At 36.3% G+C, this 20,934-nt stretch overlaps 1 protein-coding gene across 1 annotated transcript in view; it reads left to right on the top strand.

The window, feature by feature from the left end:
* Positions 1-20,934, top strand: part of ENPP1 (ectonucleotide pyrophosphatase/phosphodiesterase 1) — an 88,263-nt gene that overhangs the window by 59,191 nt on the left and 8,138 nt on the right. Inside the window, exons 14-23 of the mRNA XM_049900932.1 lie at positions 3,265-3,296; positions 4,170-4,297; positions 6,152-6,221; positions 7,218-7,305; positions 11,422-11,591; positions 12,436-12,487; positions 13,956-14,110; positions 17,818-17,947; positions 19,029-19,109; positions 19,955-20,087. Of these exons, the coding sequence (XP_049756889.1) occupies positions 3,265-3,296; positions 4,170-4,297; positions 6,152-6,221; positions 7,218-7,305; positions 11,422-11,591; positions 12,436-12,487; positions 13,956-14,110; positions 17,818-17,947; positions 19,029-19,109; positions 19,955-20,087 (1,039 nt within the window). The remainder of the gene's footprint in view (positions 1-3,264; positions 3,297-4,169; positions 4,298-6,151; positions 6,222-7,217; positions 7,306-11,421; positions 11,592-12,435; positions 12,488-13,955; positions 14,111-17,817; positions 17,948-19,028; positions 19,110-19,954; positions 20,088-20,934) is intronic.

A 20,934-nucleotide genomic window follows, 5' to 3' on the forward strand; every position in this document is an offset into this window, starting at 1 on the left:
GCCATTCCAAAAAACAAAAAGAATGTATCTTTTAAACAGGGAAGAAGAAATTTCACATTTTCCGTGACCACAGGTGGACTCCAAACTGCCAAGATTTTTTAAAATTATTCATCCTTTTTCTTTTATTTTTATTGTGCTTTAAGTGAAAATTTACGAATCAAGTCACCCTCTCATACAAAAATTTATATACACCTTGCTGTGTATTCCTAGTTGCTCTCCCCCTAATGAGACAGCACACTCCTTCTCTTCATCCTATATTCCCGTGTCCATTCAGCCCCCTCTGCCTTCTCATCTCCTCTCCAGACAGGAGCTGCCCACATAGTCTCAAGTGTCTGCTTGAGCCAAGAAGCTCACTCTTCACCAGTATCATTTTCTGTCTTATATTCCAGTCCAATCCCTGTCTGAAGAGTTGGCTTTGAGAATGGTTCCAGTCTTGGGCTAAGAGAAGGTCTGGGAACCATGACTTTCAGGGTCCTTCTGGTCTCAGTCAGACCATTAAGTCTGGTCTTTTTATGAGAATTTGAGGTCTGCATCCCACTGCTCTCCTGCCCCATCAGGGATTCTCTGTTGTGTTCCCTGTCAGGGCAGTCATCGGTTGTAGCTGGGCACCATCTAGTTCTTCTGGTCTCAGGCTGATGTAGTCTCTGATTTAGATGGCCCTTTCTGTCTCTTGGGCTCATAAATACATTGTGTCTTTGGTGTTCTTCATTCTTCTTTGCTCCAGGTGGGTTGAGACCAATTGATGTATCTTAGATGGCCACTTGCTAGCGTTTACGACTCCAGATGCCGCTCACCAAAGTGGGATGCAGAATGTTTTCTTAATAGATTTTATTATGCCAGTTGACCTAGATGTCCCCTGAAACCATGGTCCCCAGACCCCCGCCCCTACTACTCTGGCCTTCAAAGCATTCGGTTTATTCAGGAAACTTCTTTGCTTTTGGTTTAGTCCAGTTGTGCTGACCTCTCCTGTATTGTGTATTGTCTTTCCCTTCACCTAAAATAGTTCTTAACTACTATCTAATTAGTAAATACTCCTTTCCCTCCCTCCCTCCCTCCCCCCTCTCGTAACCATCAAAGAATATTTTCTTCTGTGTTTAAACTATTTCTTGACTTCTTATAATAGTGGTCTCATACAATATTTCTCCTTTTGTAACTGACTTATTTCACTCAGCATAATGCCTTCCAGATCTCTCCATGTTATGAAATGTTTCATGGATTCATCACTGTTCTTAATCGATGCATAGTATTCCATTGTGTGAATATACCATAACTTATTTATCCATTCATCTGTTGATAGACACCTTAGTTGTTTCCATCTTTTTGCTTTTGTAAACAGTGCTGCAATGAACATGGGTGTGCATGTATCTGTTTGTCGTAAAGGCGCTTATTTCTCTAGGATATATTCCTAAGAGTGGGATTGCTGGATCGTATCATAGTTCTATATCTAGCTTTTTAAGAAAGTGCCAAATTGATTTCCAAAGTGGTTGTACCATTTTACATTCCCATCAGCAGTGTATAAGTGTTCCAGTCTCTCCACAACCTCTCCAATATTTATTATTTTGTGTTTTTTTGATTAATGCCAGCCTTGCTGGAGTGAGATGGAAACTCACTGTAGTTTTAATTTGCATTTCTGTGCTGACTAATGATTGTGAGCCTTTCCTCATCTTCATTCTTTTTCAAATAAAGCCAATTTTCATAATTATTCCCACCTCTGCTACCCCTCTTTTTGAGTACCACCCTTGGTAAATTTCAGATAAAAAAAAAATACTTAGGGTAAATCTTGTTTATCTTTTTGTTGCAATTAACTTTGAAACAGAAGGAGAAAATAGTTTTTCACAACAGTTACCAGGATTGTTTTAGGTTTGGGCGCTGCAGTTCTATACATTTTAATAGATGCTACTGAGTGTTCATGAGAAGAAATAGACTTTACCACAGGGAAGTGGTTATGCACATATGTTAGCATAGTGATACAAAGCGCAGGCTTCAGATGCACAATGACAAGTTTTAATTAGTTTTTTTCTTTTTCTTTAATTTATAAAAGTAGTACCTGATTGTTATAAAATTTATCTATTACAAAAACTATAGAGGCAATGGCAATCCCCAGACATGTTTGGGATAGAAGTGCCTAAGCTTTAGCCACCGTCTTACCTCAATTAGGCCCTTAAAACCAAAAACCAAACCCATTGCCATCAAGTTGATTCCAATTCATAACAAACCTTTGGGACAGAGTAGAGCGGCCTCGTAGGGTTTCCAAGGCTGTAAATCTTTGCCGAAGCAGACTGCCACATCTTTCTCCTATAGGGTGACTGTTGAGTTCAAACTGCTGACCTTTTGGTTAGCAGCTCAGTGCTTAACCACTGCACCACCAGTGGTCCTTAATTAGGACCTTAGGTTTCCCAAATAAAAAAAAAAGCTGTGTATCAACAGCCACTTATCTTCATATATACATAAAAAAAAATATGTATATATAATATGAATATATATTCTTTTGTCTGGATAATTTTCTCAAATTTGTGTAAAATGTGGCTCAAAGTCTTTAGATAATTGAACTGTTATTATTTTGCGTTGCAAACTACACTAAGTAAAACTGTGGACTTGCTATTTAAATTTAGTTTTAAAACTAGCCTCCTTGCTCTTACTTCTCAGTTCCCATGTGCCCTTCTTATCTGGAAATTCTGGAACTATCATAGAATATTGCAATATATAAAGTAAAAAAGTAGAAGTTTCCCATCTTAAGCACCCCTCCTTCACAACCCCGTTCACTTTTCTTGAGACAACCACTGTTAAGTTTGGGATGTGTCTTTCCAGGTGTTTTCTGGGCGTATGTAAAACACATTTTTATTTTTAACCAGTGAAATCATTACATCTAGATAAATAGATGGATAGCTGGGTAAATATTTTGGGTGGATGGACGGATGGATGGATGGATAGGCAGATAGCCAGATGAATGGAAGGATGGTTAGACAGTTGGTTAGAGGGCTAGATGGACAGATACGTAGATGAACAGATGGTTGGACAGATGTTCTGTAACTTGCCTTTTCTTCGAACAATATGACACTATTTCCTGGACATCACTGCAGTGTGGTACCTTAAGACCTGGTTCATTCCTTTCAATGGCTAATATATAATGATTTAAATGAGCTGTTTGAAACCTGCTTTGGTATTTAAATATAGGGTTTGAGTTTAACTTAGCATCTTTTGTTATTTTAATTTCTAATTAGAGCATACTGTCAACTCTTCATTCTTATGTTTGTTCCCCTTCAGTTAATTATGAAAGCGTTGCCAGAAACCTCTCTGTGAGTATTCTTATTTTGCCATTATCAAATTATTTTTGGTTTCATATATATATTTTAAAAAAAGTTCTTGAGTATCTGTTTTGGGGATTGTAGGATTAAAATTTTTGAGTTTTACGACAACATTTGGAGTCCTGGTGGTGCAGTGGTTAAGAGCTCGGCTACTAAGCAAAAGGTTGGCTGTTCGAATCCACCAGCCACTCCCTGGAAACCATATGGGGCAGTTCTACTATGTCCTGTAGGGTCACTGAGTTGGAATCAACTTTACGGCAACCAGTTTTGGGGGGCAACATTTTAATTTTAATGCTCTATCGTTCTTAAAGATCTTTAAGGACATATCCCAAAAGAAAATATTTATTGGCATTGTAAAATTTGTGTTACATAAAATATTTTTTTAATAGAAGAAATGCATAGCTGTACCTCTATAAACACTATTAGCATTTTGATTTATTTCCTTCCAGTCTTTTTTTTTTGCCTATTTTTTAAAATAAGATTTTTGTTTTCCTGCTGAATTATCTATGCTACATTTTTTTACTTCATACATTTTTAGTATTGAAGGAAATTCTTAGAATGGTAGTTATAAGAGTGTTTGCAAGTAGGATCATCAGTAACTTGAATATAATCTATCGACACAGTCTGAGAATCCTGGAGCTTTTATGCAGTTATAATGATGACTTCCTGTAAAAATTTTTAATTTTTTTTTTTATAAAAATTCAATTTGTACATTATGTAAGTAATAAGAGCTCATAGTTATTTTTACATCTGTGACCTGTTGGGCATGTTGATAAAATGTTTGTGAGAGAGAAGTTTAGAAAATATATACATTTTTGTAAAAATGTTTCTCTACAAATGCCTCTTTGTCTTTCACGATTTCAGTGCCGGGAACCAAATCAGCACTTCAAACCTTACTTAAAACAATTCCTACCCAAGCGTTTGCACTTTGCCAAAAGCAACAGGATTGAGCCTTTAACATTCTATTTGGATCCTCAGTGGCAACTTGCATTGTAAGTTCTGACATTCTTCGAGGTAAACATAGCCTAATCTATTAGTAATTGAGGGAGACAGTTGGACCCTTCCTAGCAATGTGAAATCTGCACAAATGTGATTCTCTTTACTCTAACCTGGGATTTCTCAACTTCAGCCTATTTACATTTTGGGCCAGATAATTATTTGTCAGGGAGGCTGTCCTGTGCATTGTGGGATATTTGACAGAATCTCTGGCTTCTACCCACTAGATGAAGGTAGCAACCTCCTCCATTTGTGACAACCAAAAATGCCTTTAGACATTGCCAAATGTCTCCTGAAGCACAGAAGAATGTTGCCCTCACCGGAAAACCATTCTTCTGTCCTGTGACATAAACAGTGATTTTTTTTTTCTTATGCTCCATATTTATGTGTTACCACTTGTCATTGTATCCTTTCTGTACATTACAGCTATGTCTAATAATACCTTCAAAATACTACTTCCAAAGTCCAGCAAATAATTGGCAAAAAATGCTTCACTTTATAATAATGAGCAATTATCTTCATTATATACACAGTCTTTTTTTTTCCCATTCTCCTTATACTAATCTATCAGTAAACTTTAATTTATTGCTGTGTTTGGTAAATTATTTGGGTGGTTAATATTAATATCTCATCTCAAAACCTGATCATTAACTTTTGATGGTTGCCAGAAGGAAATTATGGTAAATGTCCCTGTGAAACAGAAACTGTACCGTGAACCAGAATTCAGTCAAAAGAAATGCACTGTCTCTGCTCTTGCTGGGAACTGTGTTTTTAGTGGTTGGAAGAAGAATGAGAAAGAAAGATCAGTCCTTACCCCTCATGGAGAGCATCTTAGGCTGGGTTCTCTAGAGAAGCAAAACCACTAAAGCGTATAAATATGTATAGAGAGAAATTTATATCAAGGAAACTGCTCACGTGATTGGAAAGGCTGGAACATCCCAAGTCTATGGACCAGGATAGAGGCTTCTCCTGACTCATGTAGTCACAGGGGCTGGCGAACCCAAGATCGGCAGGTTGGAGAGCAGGGCTCTTGTTCGCGGGTTGTGAAGATCAACAAATCCCAAGATTGGCAGGAAAGACCACAAGGCTTCTCCTGATTCATGTAGCTGCAGAGGCTGGTGAACCCAAGATCAGCAGGTTGGTGAGCAGGGCTCTTGCTTACAGGCTGTGAAGATGGACAGATCCCAAGATCGGCAGATAAGCTGCTAGCTCAAGTCCCGAGAATTGGAGGTCAGATGAATAGGAGGCAGCTGCAGGATCCAGAGAGGGCAAAAGCCAGAATGTCCACTTATATCTGGATGAAGGCCACATGTCCAGGGAAATACCCTTTCAACTGATTGGTTGCTCACAGCACATCCCATCATGAGGGTGATCATGTGTAAACACCGAGCATCATGGCCCAGCCAAGCTGACACACAGAGAGTGAATATGTCAAGAATATCTGCTATGTTCCAAGCATTTCCATAGGCTATTTATTTTTTACAAACAACCCAACATGACAAAATTGAAACCAGGAGGGGATCGTTAAATTATCTAATTGCCTAATAATTAAATTGACTAATTGCAACTAGTAAATAACAATGAGAGTTCAAAACCAGTTCTGACTCAGTGCTAGTGGTTTTCTCCCTCTATACCACTAGCACTGTGTCAACTATAGTTGATTTGTCTAATAAATAAAATATAGAGGTAACCCCTTAATACTTTCTAAAGCCAGGTACTTTTATTTACCTTTTTGTTGGTTTGTTTAACAAAATAGTTATTTATGCATTACTAGTGGATATAATTTCATGGTTATCAATTATGTCTTCTGAATGGACTTTACATTGTTAATTGATATATGTCAAAATTAGGAATCCTTCAGAAAGGAAATACTGTGGAGGCGGATTTCATGGCTCTGATAACTTATTTTCAAATATGCAAGTGAGTAAATTTATACTTTTTAAAAAAATGATATGTAAAGTTTTAGACTTAAAAATACAGACTATGATTTTATTCTTTGAGTATAAATTAATGAAGCATATACCTTCATAGGGTTTCTTTTCTTTGGACATTAAAGCAATAGAATTTTTGTTAAATTTTATATTCATGTTTCCCAAATAAGGAGCCCTGGTGGCCCAGTAGTTAACACACTTGGCTGCTAATCTAAAAATCAGTGGTTTGAACCCATCAGCTGCTCCATGGGAGAAAGATATGGCAGTCTGCTTCCATAAAGATTTACAGCCTTGGAAACCCTATGGGGGGCAGTTCTACTCTGTCCTATAGGGTCACTATGAGTCTGAATTGACTCGAGGGCAGTGGGTTTGGTTTGGGTTTCCTGAACATGTGACTTGTAACATACTTCTGAATAAATTAATAATTATGTCGTACATATTTGTGCTCCATTATGATGAATATTGATTGCTCCACAGTAAATGAAAGCCAGTGACTTAATAGTTGAGAAGATATCACACCTATGTCCTGAAAGAAGATAATAGCTTACATTTACATAACAATTTAAATTTTTCAAAATACATTCACAGTAATAATCTAATTCGACCCCTACGAGTACTGTATGAAGTGGACAAGGTGAAATTTATATCCCATTTCATTAATGCAAAAAGATTTTGTCATCCATTCTGTTGTGAGTGTCAAGTCAGGAACTCTAGTAAAGCTAAGAGAAAGATCCTAGATTTCCTGTGAGTCCGAATTGACTTGACAGCACACAACCATAACAATAGTATCTGTAACAGGGTTTAAACAATAGCCTACAAAGTACATTGGTCATAGTAGTTTTCTCTTTATCTCAATATAACAAGTATATATATATATATATATATATGTATATGTATGTGTGTATGTATGTATACACATAATTTTAGACCAACTAAATATGTAACTGAAATTGACTGATAAGTTGTTACTTTTGGGCAAATCTAGGCCATTTTTATTGGTTATGGACCTGGATTCAAGCACGGCATTGAAGTTGATCCCTTTGAAAATATTGAACTCTACAACCTAATGTGTGGTAAGTGTGAACAGAAGACTTTTATCATTTCTGAAAACAGAGGTGGAATAGGATTATCACATGGTGGGCCCCTTGTGGAGACAGCAATGAGGACAGATCCTCACATTTTCACCTTTCTTCTTCCTAACGTAGAGTCACTGAAAAAACACTCAAAACGTATCTTATTACTTATCTGTTTCTCGTACTAGACTGCAGACTACTCAAGTACAACACCTACAGCTTGTATGGTGGTCTGTATGTTGCCAGGGCCTAGCACTATGTCAGGCCCTGGGTTTAATTATGACAATTGAGTCAGAGCAGTAGAGAAAACCAGAGAAAAAGGTTTGGGTGGAGCAAAAGGTGGACAAAGCAGATGAAACATCTGGTAACAACAATAGCGTGACTAGGATGGCAATGTCAGGGTTGTAGAAATGTAGGAGGACCCATTAGGAATATTCTCAGCTTACTCTCTTTGGCTGGTACTGATATGGAGAATATACAAAGCCATAAATATGTCCTAAATATAATTCTTTTAGTGGGAGCCTATGTACTTTAAATGAATTAATATACCCTAAAGCACTTTTTTTTTAGCACTTAAATCAGTGTCTGCAACATAGTAAGTGCTTTGGTTCATGAATGCTTCCTTTTATTATTATTAAGAGCACAGGCTTTAGACACAGACAAACCTGGTTTTGAATCCTAGGGCAAGGCACTGATTACTCACGTGCGAAATCTTCTTTTTTTTTTTCCATTCCCACTCCTTCCCTCCCTTGTAATCATCAAAGATTGTTTCTTTTTGTATATAAACCTTTTCATGAGTTTTTACAGTAGTGGTCTCATACAGTATTTGGTCTTTTGCGATTGACTTATTTCACTTAGCATAATGTCTTCCAGATGCATCCATGTTATGTGATGCTTCACAGATTCATCGTTGTTCTTTAGTGTTGCTTAATACTCCATTGTATGTATGTACCACCGTTTGTTTATCCATTCATCTGTTGATGGGCTGTATGTACCACCGTTTGTTTATCCATTCATCTGTTGATGGGCATTTAGGTTGTTTCCACCTTTTTGCTGTTATGAACAGTGCTACAGTGAACATGGGTGTACATGTATCTATTCATGTGACAATTCTTATTTCTCTGGGATATATTTCTAGGAGTGGGGCTGCTGGATCATATGCTATTTCTATATCTAGCTTTCTAAGGAAGCACCATATTGTTTTCCAAAATGGTTGTATCATTTTGCATTCCCACCAGCAGTACATAAGAGGTCCTATCTCTCCGCAGTGTCTCCAACATTCGTTATTTTGTTTTATTGATTCATGCCAGTAATGCCGGGGGGTGAGATGGTATCTCATTGTGGTTTTGATTTGCATTTCTCTGATGGCTAGAGATCGTGAGCATTTCCTCATGTGTTTCTTGGCTGCTTGAATGTCTTCTTTGGTGAAGTGTCTATTCATTTCCTTTGTTCATCTTTTAATTGGATTATTTATCTTTTTGTTGTAGAGGTGTTAGATTTTCTTGTAGATTTTAGAGATTAGACCTTTGTCTGATTTGTAATAGCGAAAAATTTTTTCCCAGTCTGTAGGTTCTCTTTTTATTCTTTTGGTGAAGTCTTTTCATGAGCATAAGTGTTTAATTTTGAGAAGATTCCAGTTATCTAGCTTATTCTTTAGAGCTTGTGTGTTGTTAGTTGTGATTTGTATCATGTTAATGCCGTGTATTAGGGCCTCTAGCATTGATCCTATTTTTTCTTCTATGAACTTCATAGTTTTTGGCTTTATATTTAGGTCTTTGATCCATTTTGAGTTAGTTTTTGTATATGGTGTGAGGTATGGGCCCTGTTTCATTTTTTTTGCAGATGGACATCCAGTTTTGCCAGCACCATTTGTTAAAAAAGACTGTCTTTTCCCCTATTTGGTGTACTTTGGGCCCTTTTGAAGATCAGGTGAACGTAGGTGGATGGATTTACATCTGGGTTCTCAATTCTGTTCCATTGGTCAACGTATCTGTCATTGTACCAGTACCAGGCTGTTTTGACTACCGTAGCTGTATAGTAGGTTCTGAGGTCATGTAGTGTGAGTCCTCCTACTTTATTCTTCTTTTTCAGTAATGCTTTAATTATCCAGGGCCTCTACCCTTTCCATATAAAGTTAATGATAAGTTTTTCCATCTCTTCAAAGAATGTTGTTTGTATTTGGATCGGTATTGCATTGTGTTTGTAAATCGCTTTGGGTAGAATTGTCATTTTCACAGTATTGAATCCACCTATCTGTGAGCGTGGTATGTATTTCCATTTATGTAGCTCTCTTTTGGTTTCTTGCAGTAGTGTTTTGTAGTTTTCTTTTGTATAGGTCTTTTACATCCCCGGTTAGATTTATTCCGAAGTATTTTATTTTTTTTAGGGGCTATGGTATTGTTTTCCTGATTTCCTTTCCATTGTTCTCTTTATTGGTGTATAGGAATCCAACTGATTTTTGTATGTTATCTTGTATGCTGCTACTCTGCCGAATCTATCAGTTCCAGTAGTTTTCTCGTGGAGTCTTTTGAATTTTCTTAGCATCATATCATCCACAAATAGGGACAGTTTAACTTCTTCATTACCAATTTAGATGCCCTTTATTTCCGTTTCTTGCCTTATTGCTCTAGCTAAGACTTCCAACACAATGTTAAATAGGAGTGGTGATAAGGGGCATCCTTGTCTTGGTCCTGTTCTCAAGGGGAATGTTTTCAGCCTCTATCCGTTGAGAACGATGTTGGCCATTGGTTTTGCATAGATGCCCTTTATTATGTTGAGAAATTTCCCTTCTATACCTATTTTATTGAGAGTTTTTATCAGGAATGGGTGTCGAACTTCATTGAATGCCTTTTCCGTGCTGATTGAGATGATCATGTGATTCTTTTCTTTCCTTTTATTTATGTGGTGGATTATGTTGACTGGTTTTCTAATGTTGAAGCATCCTTGCATATCTGGAATGAATCCTATTTGGTCATGGTGCATTATTTTTTTGATATGATGCTGAATTCTATTGGTTAAATATTTTGTTGAGAATTTTTGCATCTATGTTCATGAGAGATATTGGTTTGTAATTTTCTTTTTTTGTGTGTCGTTTCTTTGCCTGGTTTTGGTATCAGGGTTATGCTGGCTTCATAGAATGAGTTTGGAAGTATCGCTTCCTTTTCTATGTTCTGAAATAGTTTGAGTAGTACTGGTGTAAGCTCTTCTCTGAATGTTTGGTAGAATTCTCCAGTGAAGCCATCTGGGCCAGGGCATTTTTTGGCTGGGGTTTTTTTTTAATTACCTTTTTCAGGCTCTTCTCTTGTTACAGGACTGTTCAGATTTTCAACGTCATTTTGTGTTAGTTGGAAACCCTGGTGATGTAGTGGTTAAGTGCTATGGCTGCTAACCAAAAGGTCAGCAGTTCAAATCCACCAGGAACTCCTTGGAAACTCTACAGGGCAGTTCTACTCTGTCCTATAGGGTTGCTATGAGTCGGAACTGACTCGATGGCAGTGGGTTTGGTTTTGGTTTTTGTGTTAGTTTGGGTAGGTAGTGTGTCTCTAGAAATTTGTCCATTTCCTCTAGGTTTTCAAATTTGTTAGAGTATAGTTTTTCATAATACTCTGTTATGATCCTTTTTATTTCAGTTGGGTCTGTTGTAACATCCCCATTTCATTTTTTATTTGGGCTATTTGTATCCCGTCCTGCTTTTCTTTTTCAATTTGGCCAGTGGTTTGTCAATTTTGTTGATCTTTTTGAAGAACCAACTTTTGGTTTTGTTGATTTACGTGCAAAATCTTGATGATAAGACTTAACTTATTAAATTATTTTCAGGATTAAATAAGAATATATACTAGTACGTATAGTAAGCAATCAGCAAATGATAACTATATTATATACTTTAAAATTCAGCCATTTGTATAGAATATACAGCATTCATATCAATATTTCCACTAAGAATAGCATAACAAAGATATTCTAAAACTCAGGCAAGTTGTATAATTTTATTTTAATGAGAAAGTAAAGGACTCATATAGATTTGAGTTTAAAAAATAAAAATTAATACTGCATAGCTACTATTTATTTGATTTTGAAACTTCTAAGTAACTCTTTACCATTCTTGGAATTGTGTAGATTTGCTGAATTTGACACCAGCTTCTAATAATGGAACTCATGGCAGTCTTAACCACCTTCTAAAGAATCCTGTTTATACCCCAAAACACCCCAAAGAAGTCCACCCCCTGGTACAGTGCCCATTCACAAGAACCAGCAGAGATAACCTTGGCTGCTCATGCAACCACTCTGTAAGTGCTGTCAAGGGGTTAGCCCAGTGTGTGCGGGTTATAATACTCTCAGCATGGCTTGTGCTGTAGAAATATTTCATGGTTAAATTAAAATTTAAGTGTATGTGGGGGAACATATATTTGTTTATAATTCCAGGAACACATGGGGGTCTTTTATTGCTTGTTTTTCCTCTTCCTAATTTTTACATTTTTGCCTTTATTTTTATCCCTTGCTGCTGTGACTTGACTTTGGTGCAGGTTGGAAAAAGCCTAGTTGAGTCCTTGAATATCTTGGATAAGAGAATCCATGCTGTTATCCTTGTAATGAGGTCTTGGACCCATAGTAATCCAATCATAATATTTCTTCTCTATTTTACATTTAGGGGGAAAATATCACTTTTTGGTAGGAAACTGATCTGTGACTCTTTCTTTTTCACTCCTTTCTTAATATATAATTGTTGCAAGAAGATAAAAATGTATGTATAACAAGTTATGAATGAAATTGATAGAATTCATAAAGATGGAAATTTGAGGAGTAGTTTATTTTCAGCTTTCTCATTTGTTTTAGACTTGACTTAGGCTTGTAGAAAGATGGTAGGAGGAAAGATAAGAATTTTAAAGCAGCAATTATATTCTAATTTTTTAGTTACTACTGTTGCTTATAATAACAATTATGTATTTTTACAGCTGTCGTCCCTCACCCTTTATCCTCCTCATTAAAAATAATAATAATAACTTTCAATTATACAAGACTTTTAAATTTTATCTTTGATCTATGTTAGATTAATTCAGCTGTACAAGTTATATGTTACAAAATTAAAACATGCCTCGCAATCCTTAAAATCAGTACTATTCACTCTTTTAGACTTTACCGACTGTGGATATTCAGACACAGTTGAATCTGACCGCAGCAGAAGGTAAGACATGTTTACTCTCAAGCTTGAGATGTGGAAGTAGGGTTTTTATCAACAGTGTGAGCTACAGAGATTTGATTTCTGGGCATTATTTGAGAATAACCATTGAAATTAGGAGTAATGCCTCCATTACTGATGAGATTTCTTTGTTAGACAGTCTAGACTGTTACGGGAAAAAAAAAAGATATTGATGGTGGAAATAATATGTGATCTATTTAGTGGAAGCCGAATCACTCTTTATGAACATGATGGTGGTATTTTGAAAATTTGGTGATTTTTTGAAGATTTATAATAGAGTCTCAGATTTCCATGTAAATTACCTGTTAAGTTCCTATCTCACTTGATTCTTATTAATTATAAGAGATTACAGATTGATTTATCATAGTTTATATAAAGTTATCTCTTCATAGCTTTTGGAGAAAAATTACAAATATGAGGAAAACTGATGAATTTTTTTAGTTTTCAATTGAATATTCAGTATCATTTTGATATAACCTTCAGTTCTTACATTACTTGGCAGATGTTATTTTTGTTGTTTTTTCCTGCTGGAATAAAAAAGGTGAATTCTGTACTAATACTGATTTGACCTTGGCTTATGTAAAATCCCTGCTCTAACTTGGCATTAGAGAAATCTTTAATGGATCCAGATTGGCAAAGTGTTGTGATTAAGGGCAATACCTTTGGAATTGGATAGATCTGGGTTTGAATATGAGTTTAGGAAATGTATCCCCATGAAAAAATTATTTAGTCCTCATAAACTGCTATTTCCTCATCTGTAAAATGAGTGTATAGCCTTACTCCATAGGATGATATAAGAATTAAATTAGTTGATGTTCTATGAAGAACTCTACAAAGCACCTGATCCTTGAAAAAGGGCAATAAAGGGATTCTTCTGTTGTTATACCAACGATCACGAAGATGGCTCAGGACCAGGCAGTGTTTCATCCTGTAATACATAAGGTTGCCGTCAGTTGGAGCCAACTCCAAGGCAACTAACAACAGCTTATTGCTTCATTCACTTAAGTCCTATAATTGCAGTTCTGGATTTTTGCTTTCTAAATTATACACAAAAAAAAAAAAAAATTTTTTTTTTTTTATCTTCCTGAAAATTTACTTTTTGGACTGTGTCCTGAAGAATAAGTAATTAATGTTAAAAAATTCCTTTTAATGTCATTAAAGTCTAATTAAGAGCAATTTATAGCAATTTTGTGTAGTGTCCTCTTGTGATATCTTGATATTACATTGCTCTTTCAGTATCTTCATAGCCAAAAATTATAGTGAATCCCTTTTGTTTTATTAATTGTTTTTGGTTCTATTTATTGTCATTAATTTTTGTTTTGTTTTTTTAAACTTAAGAATAGTTTTCAGCAGGGTTAAGTAGAGGAAAGGGTTAGATGAGTATATCATTGTATATCATTATATAATTTACACTATGTACAATTACTGGTGGTTTCATTTCCCCCCTACAAAGAGAAAATTATTAAGCGTGGCACTTTACCCTATGGAAGACCCAGAGTTCTCCAGAAGAACAGCACTGTCTGTCTTCTTTACCAGCACCAGTTTGTGAGTGGATACAGCCATGACATCCTAATGCCGCTTTGGACGTCCTACACCGTTGGCAGAAATGCAAGTATTTGTCACCCCTTTATCTATGTGTGGCTATTTAAAATTATAATCATTAAGAAAATCATTGAAAGCATAGTGTCTCACTGTTGATCTTGGCTCTGTAATCGGTTCCCCAATTAGAAGAATACCAGGCTGGGAGTCAGGGAAATCAGGTTCATGTTCTAGCTCTGCCACTGACTAGCTGTTTAACTTCTCATATGAAATAAACAGTGTACAGTAAAGAATTCTCCTTTTTTTCCAGTTTTAATTTATAATTTCATGAAGTCAATTTACAGGCAGTTACAATTATTCATTTCTAAACATATAGCTGTGTAAACGTAAGAATTTAACTGATTAAGGGATCTCAGTTATTCATTCAGTAAGTATTTTGAGAACATTTATTAGTGACTAGAAGTGTATGTGTGCATGTGTGTGTGTGTTTGTAACAGGAAGCTGATTCAGACTTTATTTACTACCCCAGAATTTGAAGACCACAAGTTGATACCAGCAGACACTAAGTTTTCAACTTTCTAAAGAGGACAGCCAATACTTTGCACAGACATCTTCCCTCACTGCTAGCTAGGAATCTGCAGAACTGTTCTACATTAACCAACCACTGCTCCCATCTCTACTAAGGTTATCAGATAAAATACAAATATTGCATGGGCCATACCTATATTAAAAATTATTCATCATTTGTCTGAGATTCAAATTTAACTGGATGACTGCTATTTTTGTTGTTGTTGTTGATATTTTTGGCAACTGTAAACCCTACATCCTAGTTACTAATGAGTTCTCACCAATCAGTGAAAGAAGGGAAAGGTTTGCTGCCTCTTCACTAAGCCAAGTGAATGGGGAGGCTTTCAGAACCTCTCACTAAGCCAAGTGAATGGGGAGGCTTTCAGAACCTCCCCTTATAGCAGTGGGTGGTAGCTTGGTTTCTTACCAGGTGGTGGATGCTGCTAACTTAGAGCCTTTAGGCTTACGTAGTGCTGTCCTTTGGAGTAGAACATGGTGAGGGTCTTTTGGGAGAGCTTGACTGTATTATCTGGAGTTGGGTGTATACATGAACATAGCGAGTAGGGCCTGCCTCATGCCTAGACATTCCTGATGGTAGACTACTTGCTGGAGCAGCTGTGCAAACTGGTGCTAGTAGGAACTATGAAATCCTGGCCTAGGAAGAGCAGGAAGGGGGTGGGAGGCATACATACCTGAGTTTCCTGAAGTCTTCAGGAGTGAGTGTAGAAGATGACTTATGCAGTTTCAATGGTAGTTCTCCTATGGCAGTTCCTGTGATGGAGCTTAGAGATTCAAAGAGGGGACATAAGTTCCTTGTGGCACCAGGAAATCTGGAGTAGGATGAAGCAGGGATTCTGTAAGTATGGTCTTCTGAGTGTAGCTTCATTCTCTGCCAGTCCCAGATGCAAGGTATTTGCCTTTCCTGAGCCATAATTGCTAGGCCTTTGGGTACCTGGAAGTAGGTGAGATGTGAAGCAGTGCCAGGGTGTGGAGTTTTCTCTTCTGTGAAGTTGTTTCTCCTGTGGACAGTTCAAGGCACCAGAGAACCAAGTCAGAATCTAAGGCAAAGACCAAGGGTAGCAAATCCCAGGAAGAAGCTGGTATTTTGAGATTTATGGGTCTGTGTAAGAGCCCTGGTGGTGCAGTTGTTAAGAGCTCAGCTGCTAACCAAAAGGTGGACAGTTTGAATCTATCAGCAACTCCCCAGAAACCCTATGGGGCAGTTCTACTCTGTTCTATAGGGTCACTATGAGTTGGAATCGACTTGATGGCAATGGGTTTCAGTTTTTTTTTTGGGGGGGGTGGGGGTAGGAGAAACTTACACAGTCCCCTTATAAGTATGAAGGGTCCCACTAAATCCCCAGAAGTCAGAAGGAGCTGAATCGCTTTCTTGCTCCTGAGACTAGGAAACTTGTGAGTAGGGAATTTTCCTACACATGCCTCAGTTGCCCAAGTCTCAGAGGTTCTTCACTGAAGGAGGTGGCCATTAAAGCTGAGTATCACCACGGCATGGACCACCTCTGGGGAGACCCTTCAGACCAAACCAGGGAGAAGCTGAGAATCCTCTGTACTATCAGAACCAGAGGAATTAGACCTTACAAAGGAGTGGGAGGCAAACATCCCATAATACAGCATTTCTCCCAACCCCAGCCCCTCAGATGTTGTGGTGGAAAGAGAAATCATGAAGAAGGTATGCCTTGAAAGAGGGAAGCAGAGGAAATGAGATTTAGATTTTACATGAATTGCAGTTTTAAACTAGATTGATCAGACTTTCAGAAACTGGAAGGAACTGGCGAGCTATAGGATGCCCTTAAGGAATGGAATAGGGGATTTGAGAGAGTAGCTGAGGGTAGTAGTTGGATTTAAAAAATGAAATTACTGTTAATAGTCACTGAGATCACTAAATACAATGATAGACATATTTGTGTCTACATGTCTGTGTTATCTCTGTTAAAAGTATATGTATTACATACATACACACATGTTCATACATGTATATAAAGTTAGTACTTTAAACTTGATTTAAAAATTTTTAAGACTATTTTAATTTCCTTTGAACACCTTTTCATGCAACTTTGTAATATAGAGAAGTTTTCACAATGTTTTGTAGGCTCTTGTCATTTTTTTTGTCATCTAATACCTTAATTATGGTACTCTTTGATTCTATTTGAATTTTACATTTTCTTATATAATCAGAGTTGTATAAATTCAGTCATCACTACTCTGAAATGTTTACATTGCTATTCAGTAGTCCCCCCACCCCCAACTTTTTTTTTTAATTGTGCTTTAGATGAAGGTTTACAGAGCAAATTAATTTCTCATTAAACAATTAATACACGTATTGTTTTGTGACATTGGTTGCCAACCCCATGAAGTGTCGACACTGTCCCCTTCTTGACGTTAGGTTCCCTATTACCAGCTTTCCCGTCCTTGCCCCTGGGCTAGTGTGCCCACTTAGTCTCATTTAGTTTAATGGGCCTGTCTAATCTTTGGCTGAAGGGTGAACTTCAGGAGTGACTTCAGTACTGAGTTAAAAGGGTGTCCAGGGGCCATACTCTCTCTCAAGGTTTTTCCAGTCTTTATCAGACCAGTAAATCTGGTCTTTTTTGTGTGTGTGAGTTAGAATTTTGTTCTACATTTTTCTCCTGCTCTGTCCGGGTCCCTTTACTGTGATCCTTGTCAGAGCAGTAGGTAATGGTAGCCAGGCACCATCTAGCTGGGCTGCACTGAGTCTGGTGGTGGCTGTGGTAGTTGTGGTCCATTAGTCCTTTGGACTAACCTTTCCCTTGGGCCTTTGGTTTTCTTCCTTCTTCCTTGCTCCAGACAGGGTGGGACCAGTGAAGTACCATCCCAGCTTTTGACTTTCTAGTTGAATACGAAAGATAGACTCAGATCTCTGAAAATCAGTGTTTTCCTATATAAAATTTGCAAATTGTACAGGTAAAAACATTATAAACAAAATTATTACAGCAAAATAGGAAGATATTTCCATATATATATCAAAAGCTTAATAGTCTTAGTGTTGTAAAGAGCTTTTACATTCAGTTAGATAAAAGATGAGTGATTAGTAGAAAAACAGTGAAGGAAATGAATAGACAGCATGAACTCCATAATTTTATGATGCAATCACCTTTAATTATTTATAAAAACAATCTTCTTTTTGTCTCTATACCTGATATCTGATATTTTTGTTTCATTTTGTTCTTTAGGACAGTTTCTCCACACAAAATTTTTCCAACTGTTTTTACCAGGATCTTCGAATTTCCCTTAGTTCTGTCCATAAATGCTCATTTTATAAAAGTAACACTAAATTCAGCTATGGGTTCCTCTCCCCGCCACGTAAGTCTTATTCTTCCTCCCCTACTTCTTCCCTGACCATTCTTTGTTTTTAAATCTATCATACATCCTGGGCCCTTGGATATAGGCTTATTAATTTATTGGTGAAAATTGTGAATTAGAAATATAATTATTAGAAAAAAAATTTAAAGCATCTGAAATGTGAATTTTAGAAAGCTTTTTTTTTTTTTTTGGAAGGATAGTTCATTTAGCACGAATACCATTGACGGAGCACTCTTCATTTTTTTATCTGCATTTCTTTTAAACAGAACTTGAGAAACTCAGTGAAGTTGAAAGGACACATCAACGTTCTCAGGAAGGGGATATAACTGCATTGTTCAAAAAGAAAATATAATTTGTCAAAGGATTAGGTGAAGGTGGAGCCTTCAGCATGCTTGCTTTCTCACTGATATGAGGCCTCTAGAGAATGGCTTTTTTGAAACTTAGTGTTCTGTTTTTTTAAGTGGAAAATTTGTATGTTAATGAGGAGACATTTTGAGGCCAGCCTTAAAAGGCAAAAATCAGAGGACTCCAGGTACTCAGATACCCTCAGTATCCAGTCCTGTCCCCAGAGTTAGTGTCTGAGGTCAGAACTTGGCTGTTGCATTATAAAAATAGACGAGGCCCAAGCTTAAAGTTCATACAAAGAAGCCTTGTATAGCATTTCAAAGCAGGCATCCTGTGATGTTTTTTTCTGGATAGTAGGTGTTGTTCTGAAGCCAGATATTCTCTTCTTTGCTCTTCACTATGAAAGAGTTTAAGAAAAGAAGATTGTCACACAAGATATTTTAGATGAAATAAATAAGGTAAAATTTAATACATTTCATTTACAGCTCTTACTCTTTTCAAAGTTTTTGTTTGAGAAATTTATCCTGAAGAAAAGATCTAAATATTTGATTTTTTTTTTTTTTTTTAAGAAACTTGACCAACATATTGCATTTTCCCTTTACCGAATACCTGGGGACGTTTTGCACATTTAAGATGATGCTCAGCTAATTTTTTTTAAACACTCCTCTAATAAACTATCATTTCTAATATTACTTGTTAAGAATGACAAAGCTGTCTTTTTTTTTTTTCTTTATAGAACTAAATAAAGGTTCAAGGCAAATATATTCTGAAGCACTGCTTACCAGTAATGTAGTGCCAATGTACCCGAGTTTTCAAGGTATAAATTTTCAACCCTATATTTGATACTTTCAATGAATTTCTGTACATATAGTTATAATTTGTATCTAATAGAACTTATGGTCTAAATTAAATTACTGAATATCAAATACATCTTAAAAGTCTGTTTAACTTTGGGAATACTGGTATACCAAACAATTCAAGATTATTATATACTCCAATATCTACATTCTGCTTTGTATTTAAATGTTTATAAACATTTTTTACTCAAAAGCATATAACGTTCTTCCTAAAGTTATCTAGTGAATACAGTCTGCTAATATTTATATTATTTATCAATCTGTTTCCCTATTTAACTATTTGGAAGTTCTTAATAATTGTTTTTATTTTACAATTAATAGATTTTACATCATTATTAATTATTGCAGTCTTTGACTCTTCAGGAATAAATATACATTTACTACTTAAACTGACATACATACAGAATTTCAAAATATAAAGCATAACCAAAAGATTTTTTACTCTAATTTATATCTAGAAATGTGTATATTTCAAAGGGAATATTCAGATATTAGCGATGAACCTGAATAACATGCCTTATTTGCCTTAGTGATGTTATGCTTAAAGATGGTATGTGAGCCCAACTTCATGATGATGTACATGTTCAGGAATGCCTGAAATAGAGTTGAATTCAACATTTGCCTACTAGGTCCTCAAAGGCCAAAGCTGAACAATGGATTTTGGCCTCACATTAAGGCAGAAGCCAAACTTAGTTTATCTCTAATTATTACATATGATCATTTTGGATCATATTGTTAATTTATTTCACATAACAACATGATACCTTGTCCTTTGAAACTACACTATCCTCCGTTCCCTTTTCAGTTATATGGCACTACATCCATGGCACCCTATTGCAAAGGTATGCTGAAGAAAGAAATGGCGTCAATGTCGTCAGTGGTCCTGTGTTTGACTTTGATTATGATGGACTTTATGATTCCTTGGAGACTCTGAAAAAGTAAGAACATATTTCATTTACTTGTAAAAATGGCTGTCAAATGGAATTACTGTCCAGTTGGGTCAGCAAAACCTTTTTTATCTGGTTTTTTTATCATTCTTATTTACATACGTGACATTTCTGACTACATTGGAACCCCCTGAGATATCTGAATAATTTTGATATTTCTCAGTGTTCAGTTAAATATTTTTTTAGTATATCTCTCTCACTCAACTCAGATGAGTAATTCTTGAACTGAGTTTAAATGCTATGTGTTAAAGAAGCAAGAAACAACTTTGATTTAGTTGAAAATCTGTATATAGGGCTAATTATTACCATTAATATACTGTCAGTTAGAAGATGAAGAACCATCTGGGGTGACTACAGACGTTATAAGTCAAAGAATGAGTAGCGTTATAAAGCTGTAGTGTCCCAGGCCTAGTGGTCTCTGATGAATGTCGTGGCATTTATCCATCTCTGGCTGGGGATTTTAGTGGCAAGCAGAGAATGATGGAGTAGTCATCTTGAGGAAGTCATCAATGGTGTTGTTTTTATAAAAGGAGAGGAATAGAACGTTTTAGAAACTGGTTGGTTTTTATTAAAATAATAATTTTAAGACTCTCTGAAGCAATTTTGCTACTCAGGCTGCCAAAAAAAAAGAGAGAGAGAAAGAGATTGAAGCTTTTACTGAGATCTACTCCCTGTCTGAGAACTTTCCAACTTTTCCAGGCTGACTTAGGGGCTACTGTTTATGCATATATATCCGTGAGCACATTTTAAACCAAAACCAAACCCATGGTCATGGAGTTGATTCCAACTTATAGCAACCCTAAAGGACAGAGTAGAACTGCCCTATAGGTTTCCAAGG

The sequence above is a fragment of the Elephas maximus genome, chromosome 1 (genome assembly GCF_024166365.1).
Source record: "Elephas maximus indicus isolate mEleMax1 chromosome 1, mEleMax1 primary haplotype, whole genome shotgun sequence".
NCBI lineage: Eukaryota > Metazoa > Chordata > Mammalia > Proboscidea > Elephantidae > Elephas > Elephas maximus.